Source organism: Mercenaria mercenaria, chromosome 12 (assembly GCF_021730395.1).
Source record: "Mercenaria mercenaria strain notata chromosome 12, MADL_Memer_1, whole genome shotgun sequence".
Taxonomy (NCBI): Eukaryota; Metazoa; Mollusca; class Bivalvia; order Venerida; family Veneridae; genus Mercenaria; species Mercenaria mercenaria.
Window position 1 is genome coordinate 12,917,621 of NC_069372.1, and position 15,913 is coordinate 12,933,533.

At 36.8% G+C, this 15,913-nt stretch overlaps 1 protein-coding gene across 1 annotated transcript; it reads left to right on the plus strand.

Annotated features, from left to right (window-relative positions):
• The first annotated feature begins 906 nt into the window (after window positions 1-906).
• LOC123533968 (BTB/POZ domain-containing protein 6-B-like) lies at window positions 907-14,898 on the plus strand. Its single transcript, XM_053519243.1, has 4 exons — window positions 907-962; window positions 5,632-5,749; window positions 10,029-10,289; window positions 13,140-14,898. Exons 1-4 carry the CDS (start codon window positions 917-919, stop codon window positions 14,143-14,145), a joined length of 1,431 nt encoding a protein of 476 aa, XP_053375218.1. The 5' UTR covers window positions 907-916; the 3' UTR covers window positions 14,146-14,898.
• Window positions 14,899-15,913: the final 1,015 nt, after the last annotated feature.

Sequence of the window (15,913 nt, forward strand, 5' to 3'; positions counted from 1 at the left end):
TTTTCGAAAAACTCAGTGGATAATAATTTGAATATCAGGCAAAAGTGAATATCAGGCTTCGCTCGTTATAACTACAGATGTTCATTATCCTACACATTCAATATGAACGACAACCAGTATTGTTACAATTTGCTTAACTCCATCACATTCAATCACATATGCATTGCTTCTTGTGCAGTAATAATGTTGACCATTAAAACTCTACACATGTATTTAAAATTTACGCTTTTGTCTTACTGTCTACACAGTTATAATTTGTAAAATTTTATTGTAAATGGATGATTCGGAGATCAATTTTCTATGTACATAAATAACGCTGAAATGAGTCTGAGCTAAATCTGCCGACCCAAGCTCCTCTTATTTTCTAATGGTCGTCCCTTTATTGTTGACTATGATCTGAACAGTACTTCTATTTCCTGGATGTCCAAGACCCGTGAGACATACGATATCCATCCGTCCTTCGAAATAACCTCCGTTTTCATCTCATTTTACAGTTCTAATTCAATTCGAATAAAACTTAATATAAATCATCAATATCATGGGACATGCCTCCTTTCTCAAGACAACGACGAATAATATATCATTTGTTAATATTATACACAGCCCAAGGAAGAACTGACCTTGCACGGTTCGTTTGTGTCAGACGTTTTATTACGTACGTTCCTGTTTTGACTTTGTATGTAAACTGGCTGAATTATTCCTTAAAATTATTGCTATTCAACTAACACTAACCTTTAATCAGTATATAGTGGTATATACGTGCGACCGTCGTTTATATGACTGAAAAATTGTTGAAAAAGACGTTAAACCGGAATACACGCACATATGCGTGGTAGGATTATGATAGTGGTGCTCATCTATTTGTGTAAGAGTAACGTCCCTTTTCTTTTACACCTCCATTTGTAACGTTTACTACATGAACAGTGCGCATTTTTTTTGCCACCCCAAAGTTGCAAATTTAGGTGAAAGTTTTATCGCAAGTTGCTCAGTTTCACAATATTTTCTTCTGTCCCAGTTAACATCATACTTCACGTATAGTTTGGTCTTGGTAAGGGGCAGACATCTGATAGTTTATGGTCACAGACACTTTGTGGTTAGTCCGAATAATAGGACGTTTCAGGACAGCGTGATAACTTTTGACTGCCGCTGTCCCTTCACGTCCAAACTTATTCTGCATATTTCTGTTAGGAAACCCCCAATAGAAATCCTTTGGGAACATTTTCTGGTACATGTGCTGCTTAGTCGAATGTGCTGCTGTGCATCTCTGATAATGAATTTAAGTTCGTTAAAGCATAAATTTAACTTAACTTTCTGACATTTTATGAATGTATATTTTGTGTTTTGTTTACCATAAAAACTCAAATATATTACTCATTTTTTTTTGCATTTTTTTTTCATTTTCTCAAAGGGGTGCGTAATATACACCAAGGTAGAGCTTCAAGCATTTTTTCCCAGCTTGAAAACCCGAAAATATCGGCGAAAATCGGACAATTTTGTGAACTGTCATGTGTTTACATTTTGGGCCGTGTTTTTTTAACCTCCTCTTGTAGAGCATTTATTGGGTGGGTCTAAAAACACGTACGGATCGAACCTTTCATGATATATGGTAACGTTCTATTGGTTTTGATTGCGAGTTAAAATTTTTGTATTTGTAAATTTAATTAATAAATGTGGTACATATTCAGAGCATCAGATAATGTGTCAGTTTTAAATACAAAATTTCGCGGTTCCAGGTTGTAGGTGTTTGATCATTAAAATCATTATCTTCAAGGATGCCCAAATAAATTAAAACAGATTGTTATTTCTTTATCTCCAGCCAATTATAACTGATCAATACAGCCACTCATATATTGGTAAACAAACATGCTTATTTACAGTAATTTTCTCGTTTGATGTGCCCATAATTATGAGAAGTTTGTTCGCACGTCTGTTAAAGCATACGTACTAAGGTGTTGACGCCCAGGTGTTGACAGCTTGAGAAAGTTCTAAAATACTTCAGATATTGTCACTGTTGTCTGTAACTGATTATGCAGCAATTGCGATTTTCATGAGAAATTGTTTTTGCGCATGCCGCTAATGGCCGATTTCGAGTTTGTAAACAACGTTTTCTGACTGAATTTTCGGTGCATAATACATTCCAATGTAAGCATTTTTTCCAAGATTTTACTATGCTAATATACATGCTAGCGTGATATATTCGAGTTTTTACGGTATGCGGATTAGTGTTATCGGCAGTTTGATGTATACTGAAACCAGTGTCGGGATAGATATCGCCTCACATCTGTCACTTCATATTTTCGAAGATTTAAGTCTGTTATTTCAAATTATGAGTTATATTCAACTCATTTGAAGTTTCTACATGAATATTAATGTCTAATTTATGCTAGCAAGTAAGCCTGACCAGTATATTATGACTTTTTTTGGATTTTTTAATGTCTTTGTTTTCCTAACAGTAAAATGCAGATACAGGTAAGGCTTAGAGGGATGACAGCTAAAAAATATCAGATCATAAAATAAGTCATCCCAATAAGCCAGATGAGTAAGGCTACTTGGGGGTCAGCACCCCTCCCCCTCCCAGACAGCCCCTGACAACCCTCAGTCTGTCACGAAGTGCTCAAAGGTGAACTTTTGTGATCACCCTGTGTCCGTCGTCCGTCGTCGGCGTCAACAATTTGACTGTTAACACTCAAATTTGAGCCAATCTTAATGAGACTTGGTCAGAATGTTACCCTCAGTTAAATCTTGGATGGGTTCGATATTGGGTCATCTTGGTTCTAAAACTAGGTCACCAGGTCAAATCAAAGGAAAAGCTTGTTAACACTCTAGAGGTCACAGTTTTGGCCAATCTTAATGAAACTTAGTCAGAATTTTACTCTCAATAAAATCTTGGACGTGTTCGATATTGGGTCATCTCGAATAAAAAACTAGGTCACCAGGTCAAATCAAAGGAAAAGCTTGTTAACACTCAAGAGGATACATCTTTGGCCCAATCTTAATGAAACTTGGTCAGAATGTAACCCATAATAAAATCTTGGATGAGTTCAATATTGGGTCATCTGGGATCAAAAACTAGGTCACCAGGTCAGATCAAAGAAAAAGCTTGTTAACACTCTAGAGGTCACAATTTGGGCCCAATCTTAATGAAACTTAGTCAGAGTGTTACCCTCAATAAAATCTTGGATAATTTTGATATTGGGTCATCAGGGGTCAAAAACTAGGTCACCAGGTCAGATCAAAGGAAAAGCTTGTTAACATTGTACAGGCCACATTTATGACTATATCTTCATGAAACTTGGGTAGAATGTCAATCTTGATGATCTCAAGGTCCAGTTTGAATCTGGGTCATGTGGGATCAAAAACTAGGTCACCAGGTCAGATCAAAGGAAAAGCTAGTTTACACTGTAGAGGCCACATTTATGACCGTATCTTAATGAAACTAGGTCAGAATGATAGTCTTGAGGCTATATAGGTCAAGTTTGAATCTGGGTCAGGTGGAGTCAAAAACTAGGTCACTAGGTCAAGTCAAAGGAAAAGCTTGTTAACACTCTAGAGGTCACATTTATTACTGTATCTTTATGAAACTTTGTCAGAATGTTAATCTTGATAATCTTTAGGTCAAGTTCGAACCTGGGTCATGTCAGGTCAAAAACTAGGTCACCGAGTAAAATCAAAGGTAAAGTTTGTTAACACTGTAGAGGCCACATTTATGACCATATCTTAATGAAACTAGGTCAGAATGTTAATCTTGATGATCTATAGGTCAGATTCAAATCTGGGTCAGAAACTAGGTCACTAGATCAAATGAAAGGAAAAGCTTGTTAACACTCTAGAGGCCACATTTATGACTGTATCTTCACAAAACTTTGTCAGAATGGTAATCTTAATGATTTCAAGGTCCAGTTTGAATCTGGGTCATGTCGGGTCAAAAAATAGGTCACTAGGTCAAATTAAAAGAAAAGCTTGTTTACACTTTAGAGGCCACATTTATACCATATCTTAATGAAACTTGGTCAGAATGTTAATCTTGATGGTCTTTAGTTCAATAGGTCAGGTGAGCAATACAGGGCCTTCATGGCCCTCTTGTTTAAAACAAACTGAGCACATGTCTCGATCATCCAATGACTTCTGTTATAATTTCAACATGTTTAAAAAAAATTCCCATATTCCATCAATGCACAAAAAAACTAAAGACAACTTACTCCGAGCGTTTTAAACACAAAATAGCTTGTCCAAGGAATAGGAGAATAGATCCCAGCTTGATGTTGCGCAGTCAAATTTACTGCACAGAGCCGGGACACAGATGATATCGTTAGTGGTTATAATAAAAATACTTGCTTACGACGTCAACTGCTGCGGGACCGAGAGAGTACAGACGAATGCTTCCCAACCCTCCCGATTCAGGAGTATCCCTATTAGGAAGCCAAACCCGATTTGAATATTTTCCAATGTTATGTGTAATGAAAATGTGTAAATTTGACTACCCAGCATCAAGCTGGGATCTATTCTCCTATTCCTTGGACAAGAAAATCGTGTTTACATTGCGAAGTAAGTTCTCTTGTGTTTTTTGAGCCTTGATGAAATATGGGAATTTTTTAAACATGTTGAAATGGTAATAGAAGTCGTTGAATGATGGAGACATGTGCTCAGTTTGTTTAAAAAATGAAAATATATTGACTGAGGGTTGTCAGGGGTGGCCTGGGAGAGGTAGGGGTGCTGATCCCCAAGTGTCTGTGTTTATGATCAAAGGTCATGGTTAGTCTAAACTAATTTGACGATTGAGTTATTTTTCTTTTGGGCAATGTCTCCACTTGCGTCTAACACTCAAAAGACCAAACTAGTGGCGGTAATTTTCATTGTGGATTTAATTTAAATGTTTAAATGCTGATTTTGTGGCGAATACATGAGATAAGTTCAAAAACAACAATCTGAATGTGGAATTAGTTGACATTTTACTATGATTTAAGGGAGTGGCTAGAGAACTGGTATCAGTTCCCTAGACAGCGAACTTATTCGTCTCTAGCCAAAGTACCATGCAAAGGCTAGAGAACCTGTCAAGAGGTAACTTAGATAATTTTTTCATATGGGCAATATCCCTACTCGCGTCAAACCCTCAAAAGACAAAATAGTTGAAGCAATTCCCGACGAAATTTTCATGGCTGCTGACGCTTTACTTGCTATAGGTTTAAATGCTGATTATTTCACGAATTGGTCATAAATTCAAATAAAACTTAAATGTATCGAAAGGGGATTGAATTCCTCATTGATTTATGTAAAAATTCTCAAGTAATACCTAAATTATGAATTTTCTGGTGATTAAAACCTATATGTACATGATGTATGTACTCTCCACGATGAACGTTTACCGTGTCTACACGCCAGTATACGCAAGCGATAAAACAATAACTTTTCACGGCTGTGTACTTGAGGAAAAAAACTGATGCAGTGTAAATTAATGATAGCAATGAAAGGGGCAGCATGTGTGATACACATGTCATGGAGAACATACGCCGCTACTACAGATCAAACTCATGACCCTATTTCTGTGGATCTGCGCTCTCCCTATTGAATTTAACTGGTAGACTTTTAAGGTGGGTTTAAAGGTTTAGAAAAGTATATATAGTTATTTTGCAGATCTACAGGAGTCCTGGTGTTTCTGTATAAAGATGTCAAGAAGGAGAACAAGCAGGACTAAATTTGCAAAGACAGAACAGACAGAAGAAAAGTTAGTTGAGGATGAAAATAGAACGAGGTATTAGCAAAATAACAGTTTCTCTTAGTCTGTGTTTCAGTCGAATTGTATTTATTTGTTTACTGTGAAATCATTAATATACTTGGTGGACTGGATTTCGTGGATTTCGTGTTGAGTCAATCCACAAAATTTAATCCCAACAAACAAGCAAAATTCCCATTTTATTTTCAAAAGTTGAAATCCACAAATTCATATCCCCACATAATTGCCGTTTTGACCAAAACCACAAAATTTCATGCCCACGATATTCAATGATTTTACAGTATATCTATGTTTATTGGCAGATTTCTCACAATTAACATCACAGTGTCTGTGCAGATGTTTAAAAGTAATTGAAATTGATGCCTGTTCCTGAAAACCTCTTCCAAATATTGTAACACTGCTGTGAAATCATTAATGTTCTTGGGGGACTAATTTTCGTGGATTTCGTGGTTGGATCAATCCACGAAACTTAATCTCGTAAAATTCCCATTCATTTCATGTTCAGACGTTGATATCCACGAATTTACATCCCCATGAAATTGCTGTTTTGACCAAAACCATGAAATTTCATGCCCACGAAATTAAATGATTTCACAGTATTTTGGAAGTAGCTGAAAAAGTTACCAGGATTAAGATTTCATTGTTCAAGATTTCTTGAAGTGTATTCCATTTAAATAAAAAGGTAAAAAAAGAAGTAACTTGGAAAAGTCCTTGAATAGTTTTTAGACTTCAAAGAAAAAGTAGAGCTATAGCACTCACCCCTACGTCGCCATCCCAGTTGTCTTTGGTTAAAGCTTTTGATAAAGTCAAGTATCTCTGTTACTATCAAAGCTATTTGGTATCATCAAAATCTACACCAGGAGAAACAATCCCCATAACTCTGATTAGAATTTTGACAGAGTTATGCTCCATTTTAACTTAGAATAAAGTTTTTGATAAAGTCAAATATCTGTTAATATCAAAGCTTTTGACTTGAACCTTGAAAAATTTATTATCAAAGTCTACACTAGGAGAAACAGTCCCTGAAAAGTCGAGCGTCAAGTTTTTTTAGCTCACCTGTCACAAAGTGACAAGGTGAGCTTTTGTGATCGCGCAGCGTCCGTCGTCCGTCGTCCGTCCGTGTGTCCGTCCGTGCGTCCGTTAGTGCGTAAACTTTTGCTTGTGACCACTCTAGAGGTCACATTTTTCATGGGATCTTTATGAAATTTGATCAGAATGTTCACCTTGATGATATCTAGGTCAAGTTCGAAACTGGGTCACGTGCGGTCAAAAACTAGGTCAGTAGGTCTAAAAATAGAAAAACCATGTGACCTCTCTAGAGGCCATATATTTCACAAGATCTTCATGAAAATTGGTCAGAATGTTCATCTTGATGATATCTAGGTCAAGTTCGAAACCGGGTCACGTGCCTTCAAAAACTAGGTCAGTAGGTCAAATAATAGAAAAACCTTGTGACCTCTCTAAAGGCCATATTTTTCATGGGATCTGTATGAAAGTTGGTCTGAATGTTCATCTAGATGATATCTAGGTCAAGTTCGAAACTGGGTCACGTGCCATCAAAAACTAGGTCAGTAGGTCTAAAAATAGAAAAACCTTGTGACCTCTCTAGAGGCCATATATTTCATAAGATCATCATGAAAATTGGTCAGAACGTTCACCTTGATGATATCTAGGTCAAGTTCGAAACTGGGTCGCGTGCTGCCAAAAACTAGGTCAGTAGGTCAAATAATAGAAAAACCTTGTGATCTCTCTAAAGGTCATACTTTTCATGGGATCTGTATGAAAGTTGGTCTGAATGTTTATCTTGATGATAAATAGGTCAAGTTTGAAACTGGGTCAACTGCGATTAAAAACTAGGTCAGTAGGTCTTAAAATAGAAAAACCTTGTGACCTTTCTAGAGGCCATACCCTTGAATGGATCTTTATGAAAATTGGTCAGAATGTTCACCTTGATGATATCTAGGTCAAGTTTGAAACTGGGTCACGTGCCATCAAAAACTAGGTCAGTAGGTCAAATAATAAAAAAACCTTGTGACCTCTCTAGAGGCCATACTTTTCATGGGATCTGTATGAAAGTTGGTCTGAATGTTCATCTTGATGATATCTAGTTCAAGTTTGAAACTGGGTCAACTGCATTCAAAAACTAGGTCAGTAGGTCAAATAATAAAAAAGTCTTGACCTCTCTAGAGGCCATATTTTTCAATGGATCTTCATGAAAATTGGTCAGAATTTTTATCTTGATGATATGAAGGTCAAGTTCAAAACTAGGTCACATGAGCTCAAAAACTAGGTCACTATGTCAAATAATAGAAAAAACGACGGCAAACCCAAAACTGGGTCATGTGGGAACAGGTGAGCGATTCAGGACCATCATGGTCCTCTTGTTTTTATCGGTTAATTTCTCTTGGAGTTATTGCCCTTGATTTAATAAAAAATACACGTCTGCAGCCATTTCTCAGTAACAAGTTTGTAGAATTTCATGAAACTTGAAATAAATATGAACCAACATACTTTGATGATGCCCGTCATTTTCTTTTTTTATTGGTCAATTTTCCATACAGTTACTGCCCTTTAATTGTTTAAAAATCCACAGATTTGTACATAACAAACCAACCAGTTGGAAGAATTTCATTAAACTTCTTTCATTCTTTTCCATGAACATTTATTATAAACATGTGAAGTTGTGTACCCACACCTGGGGTCGCCACCTTGCCTTGGTCACACCCCTTCCCCCTCACAACACCCTCCCCCCCAATTATTTTTTTTTCAATTTTAATTTTCCATCAATATTTATAATCAACATGTAATGTTTTGTACCCTCACCTCTCCCACCCCCCCCCACCCCCCCAAAAAGCATTCATTTTATGTTAATTTGATTTTAACTAATGAAATTGTTTGCTTCTTTGTAACATTCTTAACTTTTTGCTGGATATATTTTTTTTTGCCGTTCCTCACCACAGACCCTTTCGGTGGGGGATACCAATTCATCGAATTTGCTTGTTCATCTTAATGATATCTAGGTCAAGTTTGAAACTGGGTCAACTGTGGTCAAAAACTAGGTCAGTAAGTCTAAAAATAGAAAAACTTTGTGACCTCTCTAGAGGCCATACTTTTTAATGGATCTTCATGAAAATTGGTCAGAATGTTCATCTTGATGATATCTAGGTCAGGTTCGAAACTGGGTCACGTGCCATCAAAAACTAGGTCAGTAGGTCAAATAATAAAAAAAACATTTTGACCTCTCTAGAGGCCATATTTTTCATGGGATCTGTATGAAAGTTGGTCTGAATGTTCATCTGGATGATATCTAGGTCAAATTCGAAACTGGGTAAACTGCGTTCAAAAACTAGGTCAGTAGGTCTAAAAATAGAAAAACCTTTTGACCACTCTAGACGCCATATTTTTCAATGGATCTTCATGAAAATTGGTCTGAATGTTCACCTTGATGATATCTAGATATGGTTGGAAACTGGGTCACTTGTGATCAAAACTAGGTCAGTAGGTATAAAAATAGAAAAACCTTGTGACCTCTCTGGAGGCTATACTCTTCATGAGATATTCATGAAAATTGGTGAGAATGTTCACCTTGATGGTATCTAGGTCAAGTTCAAAACTGGGTCATGTGCCTTCAAAAACTAGGTCATTAGGTCAAATAATAGAAAAACCCTGTGACCTCTCTAGAAGCCATATTTTTCAATGGATCTTCATGAAAATTGGGTCTTGTGTGGACAGGTGAGTGATTCAGGACCATCATGGTCCTCTTGTTTAAGATGCAGTCTTGAAATTTTTATGACGTGTACAGTTTAGCACACCAATCTTAAAACTAACATTCAGTGACCATGAATGTGACCTACTGACCTTCTTTATTGTGTTTTAAGATACAGCCTTGAAATTTGGATGACATGTACAGTGTTGCACGTCGATCTTAAAACTGACTTAGTGACCATAAATGTTACCTACTGACCTACTTTCTTAATATTTTAGCATCAGTTTGACATTTGAAAAATGTAGCCCATATTACTCAGGTGAGCGATCCAGGGTCATCATGACCCTCTTATATATGTTTTACAGACATCAGGACCAAATATTTAAGCTGATATCCATTCATGTACCAGGTGAATTTTGGTTATTTAAACTTAAATTAACATATTGTAAATTGCTCAGACTTAAGTTTTACTCAGTTTTACATTTCTATTGGTTTCATGATTGCTTTTCACCTAAAATTTAAAGGCACACTTCTTTATTTCAAGGTGTTGTTATGGATTTGATTATAAATGTGTTCTTTTATATTATATAGTGAGAATGAATTATCTGGTGGGGACTGGAGGGATTTGAAGACTGCTGGACAATGTCTGGATCAGCTTTGTTTGTCTGAGCAGCTGTCTGACATTAGTTTTACCTTCAAGGAGGACCAAAATGTGAAGCTTCCTGCACATAAACTTGTCTTGAGCATGCGCAGTTCTGTATTTGAAGCCATGTTCTATGGACCTATAGCAGAGAGTGGAAATACAGTTCTCATTGAAGATATCAAACCAGACACCATGAAAATTGTTCTAAGGTTGGTTTATTTATTCTCTAGTGTGAGGTAGGATTCAGTTGAATAAAGCCTCAGCATAATCATCAATTTTCTTGACAATTTGAATACAAAGAAAATGTTAAGATCAGTATGACTGTATAAACAGGTCATTGCTTGAGCAGGAAATATTTGGGAAATAGATTTTGATTTTGCCTGCTTTGTTGGCAAATAAAACACAGTTTTGAGTTCAGATGCATAGTAATCTAATCACAAAGGCCAAAGGCCAGAGTGATTAATTACGACACATCTGAACGAAAAATAAAAACTTGTTTTATTTGCAAACAAAGCACGCAAAACTAAAATCTATTTCCATTCTAACTCGTTTGAAGGGATACTAATTTGGAATCCTTTTATGGGCGTATATGGACGCATTACTTCCCTTGGCCAAAAGTAGGTCATTTGCAAAACGTGTTTTAATCGACAAGACAATACACAGTAAAATCCTTCTTTGTTTATATAAAAGAAATTTTTTTTTAAAGTGTTAGAATGTAAATTGCAATACTCCAGCTGATCAGTTTGTTATTGAATTCTCATTCACACTTACATCCTAAAAGTTGAATTTCTTGGACATCAGTTTATTGCAGTAGAGCGGATGATATTTTCACGATGGTTTTATTTACGAAACAGAGTAACACACAAATTCAAAACTGTTGCGAATGCAGTAGGATGTGTTATTTCACAATTTGATCAACAAGAAACAAACTTTCATAATGTAGGAATTCCTGTTGCACAGCTTATTACACTGTAATACTGTTTGATATTCACGAGTCTTTTGATATGTACATGTCACTCTGGGTCCAGTTGTTCAAAGACTGGTTGAATTTTGATTTGATATTTTGATTTATCTGGAAAAATTTTAGTGTTCATAATTTTTAACTTATATATTTGTTTAATATTTAGCCTACTAGTTCTAGTTAGTGGTTCTGCCTGTGACCAGTGCAGACTATGATCAGCCTGCACATCCATGCAGGTTGATCATGGTCTGCAAAATTCGCTATTCAGTCAGTAAATTTTTAGTGAACACCCTTCAGATAATAAACGGTACTACCAAGACTGAATGATAGACCAGTCCTTTTTAAAAGTTTATCCAGGTAAAGGTTAACTAAGTCTTCTGAAATGTTGAAATATAATCCTAAAAGTTTAACGCCTGTTAGCGTAATCACCCGCTAAAATTTCAACAATTGGATATTGTTTGCAAATAATACAGAAAATAAAGTCATCAAAAATGTTACACAAGGAGTCACAGTCATGAAGTGCTGGTTTGTGATGAAATATATGCAGAATTTCAATATATAGTCACTAGTTTAATATGTCTCCCCCAGGAGACATATTGTTTTTGCCCTGTCCGTCCGTACGTCCATCCGTCCGTACGTCACACTTCATTTCCGAGCAATAACTGGAGAACCATTTGACCTAGAACCTTCAAACTAAACAGGGTTGTAGGGCTGCTGGAGTAGACGACCCCTATTGTATTTGGGGTCACTCCATCAAAGGTCAAGGTCACAGGGGCCTGAACATTGAAAACCATTTCCAATCAATAACAAGAGAACCACTTGACCCAGAACTTCATAGGATGATGGTCATGAAGAGTAGATGACCCCTATTGATTTTGGGGTCACTCCGTCAAAGGTCAAGGTCACAGGGGCCTGAACATTGAAAACCATTTCCGATCAAAAATAGAGAACCACTTGACCCAGAATGTTGAAACTTCATAGGATGATTGTGCATGCAAAGTAGATGACCCCTATCGATTTTGGGGTCACTCCATTTAAGGTCATGGTCACAGGGGCCTGAACATTGAAAACCATTTCCGGTCAGTAACTTGAGAACCACTTGACCCAGAATGTTGAAACTTAATAGGATGATTGGTCATAAAGAGTAGATGACCCCTAACGATTTTGGGGTCACTCTGTGAAAGGTCAAGGTCACAGGGCCCGAACATTGAAAACCATTTCCGGTCAGTAACTTGAGAACCACTTGACCCAGAATGATGAAACTTCGTAGGATGATTGGTCATGCAGAGTAGATGAACCCTAACGATTTTAGGGTCACTCTGTTAAAGGTCAAGGCCACAGGGGCCTGAACATGGAAAACCATTTCCAATCAATAACTTGAGAACCTCTCGACCCAGAATGTTGAAACTTCATAGGATGATTATTCATGCAGAGTAAATGACCCTTATTGTTTTTGGGGTCACTCCGTTAACGGTCAAGGTCACAGGGGCCTGAACATTGATAACCAGTTCCGATCAATAACTTGAGAACCACTTGACCCAGAATGTTGAAATTTCATAGGATGATTGAACATGCAGAGTAAATGACCCCTATTGATTTTTGGGTCAGTCTATTAAAGGTCAAGGTCACAGTGGCCTGTTCATGTAAAATCATTTTTTGGAAATAACTTGAGAACCACATGACCTACAATGTTGAAACTTAATAGGATGATTGGACATGCAGAGTAGATGACCCCTATTTATTTTGAGGTCACTTGATCAAAGGTCAAGGTCACAGGAGCCTGAACAGTGACTTGAGAACCACTAGACCACGAATGTTGAAATTTAGCGGGATGACTGGACATGCCAAGTAGATGATCCCTATTGCAGCCAACCATCAGTGTCTCTTTGACTTTCGCTCCTGACCCCTATTGACTTCTTGCTATAGGACTTTGCATTGGGGGAGACATGCGCTTCTAGCATTTTCTAGTTATCTTTGCTATTACGATATTTTGTGACATTATGGTTAACAGGTAACATTGTCCATAGAAGTTGTACACTATACAGCAGTTTTATAGCTTTTTCGTTTGATTTACATGTTGTTTGTTTTTTTTCTTCAGGTTTATATATTCCGACAGTGCAGAATTGAATGGAAATAATGTTCTGAGCTGTCTGTACGCAGCCAAGAAATATTGTCTTCAGGGGCTCATAGAGAAATGTTCTGCATTTCTCGAAGATCACATTGATGCTGATAATGTGTGTGAAGTTCACGAGCAGGCCATATTCTATGATATAAAGTCATTACAACAGAAATGTTTTGATTTTATTCTTGAAAATGCTACTGATGTATTCCTGTCTAAAAGTTTCCTTGAAATATCCCATGATACACTAGTCAGTCTTTTGAAGAGTGATGAACTGTCGGAAGATGAGGAGAATATATTCTCTGCATGTGTCGAATGGGCCAGAAATAAATGTAAACTCGACAACAAAGACCCTTCTGCAGAAACTCTACGGGAAACACTTGGGGACGCTTTGTACGACATTCGTTTTCCTGCGATGTCAATGGAAAAATTTGCAACTGTTGTAACTCCAAGTGGAATCCTTACAAGCACAGATCAGATAACGCTGTATCAGTATTTTGCAACAGTTGGTTCCTCACCATTATATAACTTTACGAGTCAGAAAAGAGCTGGCAAAGTTATCACATTAGATGTATCTAAATATACTGCCAAAAGTTATGGTAATGTGGTCCACGAATATTGTTTGATGTTTCGACTTGCTAATGGTTTACAACCATTAAATCATGGAAGGACTGTTGTTCGAGTTAAATCTTTGACTGGTATATTTGTTCCAGAAGTACGACACGTTACTCATATAAGCAATCTGGGGCATGAAAATCTCGAATTTTTTGCTAACGGCAATAAGTTAACCTTTCACACACCAATACATGTTACAGAAAAGTGTTGTTTTATGTTTACTGGAGATGAGTCGCAGCCAGATATTCCCTCCTTTTTCCATTTTAATGAACGGTTCTCAGTAGTCCGAAATAGGAGGAAAATAGTGAAAGGGGAGACAATCTACATCACTCGTATTCCAAATGGTTTGAAGAGTATTTCGTTTGTATAATAATAGTAAATTGAGTAACTTAGTTGAAGAAAACATTTGTCAACAAAGGGAAGTCTTGTACAGAGCCTTGTTGAAAAATTAGTAAATGATATAGTCACTGATTTTTTCTTTCATACAGGATAGGTTAAAAGGGCACTCCTGGAAATCTATACAAACATTTTCATCAGATGAGCACTAGGCTGTATTTATTAATTTTTGTTGTAACAGTTGTACAAACATTTCTAAAAGCTTTAGTCACGCAATAGAATTGTGATGAAAAATAGTGTGAATGCTTTGTATAGTCTTATAAGTTGCTAATATATATATATATATAAAAACAAGCTCTTGGTGCGGGAATGAATTACCTTTAAGGATAGCTAGAGTTAATTTTGATAAACTGGTGCGAATTGCTTAGTTTCTATAAAGTTTGAATTTTCTCAAAGTTATGTCCTTTTATAAGTTTTGTACATTTGTTTAAGTTTTTGTATGCAAGTTTTTAGCATTTTTAGCATTTAACCTCATGGGAAAGTTCTCAATGTCTTTATTTAAGCAAAATTGCTGTTTTTTTGTGAATATGCATAAGAAGGTTTTAAATTTGGCATTGTCTATCCAGCTATTTGTCTGATTGCGCGTGTTTGTGTTCGTCTGTCCGAAATTGAAGGAAGACACTAGTAATTCAAAAGGTATTTTAGCTAGAATTACCCAACCTCACATAATTATCAATTAGCACATGACTTTGCTCACTTGTTGTTCCCATATACTTGAACATACTTACTTTTTGCGACCAGCATGGATCCAGACCAGCCTGCGCACTTGAAGTCTGGTCAGGATCCATGCTGTTTGCTAAAGGTTTCTCTAATTGCTGTAGGCTTTGAAAGCATACAGCATGGAGCCTGACCAGACTGTGTGTATCCATGCTGGTTTCAAATGTACTAATGTTGGTTTTCTCATGGTGCGGCTCAAATGATTTAAAACTATCCGCCCACCTTTGGGGTTAAAAAAGGGGAGTATTTCAGTTACAAACACGGATATACAATGCAATAGATAGTGAGCACACCAAGGATAAGCTGACCCTTGACCACTTCTGATTTTGTAATTACTTCCCTTTTTTGAACAAAATACTTAAAATGTTGTGTATATTGTTTGATGTTTTCAGTTTTGCAGTTCAGATAACTAGCTCTAATGCTGTAAATAATTAACAATGTTTTAAAGCACCTGATAGCTACAGAAAAATTTCTTTTTAATAGTAGGTTGGTTGCCAGACAAAGGTAGATGGAAGAATGTTATTATACCCCCACAAAACGAAGTTTGGGGGTGGGTAGGGGGGGAGGGTATATAGGAGCGAGCTAGTTGGTTTGTCGTTCGGTCGGTCTGTTGGTTTTCATCATAAATTTTGGTACACAGGTGTAACATGAAATACAGGTCAAGTACGACTTTGAGGTTAGTAGGTCAAAGCTCAGGGTCACAATGACACGAAACAGTTAAATGGTTTCCGGATGATAACTTGAGAACGCTTGGGCCATGGATCATAAATTTTGGTACACAGGTGTAACATCATGAAATACAAGTAAAGTTCGACGTTAAGGTTAGTAGGTCAAAGGTCAAGGTTGCAGTGACCTGAAACAGTTAAAGGGTTTCCAGATGATAACTTGAGAACACTTGGGCCTAGGATCATAATTTTTGTACACAGGTGTAACATGATAAAATACAGGTCAAGTTTAACTGAGGTTTGTAGGTCAAAGGTCAAGGTCACAATGACACAAAACAGTTAAACGGTTAAACTTGAGAA

Bases quoted from the DNA above. Each gene is read 5' to 3' on its own strand.
- LOC123533968 (XM_053519243.1), top strand. From the start codon at position 917: ATGAACAGTGCGCATTTTTTTTGCCACCCCAAAGTTGCAAATTTAG. The intron at 963-5,631 runs GTGAAAGTTTTA...GTTATTTTGCAG, and splicing joins CCCCAAAGTTGCAAATTTAG to ATCTACAGGAGTCCTGGTGT. The intron at 5,750-10,028 runs GTATTAGCAAAA...TATATTATATAG, and splicing joins GAGGATGAAAATAGAACGAG to TGAGAATGAATTATCTGGTG.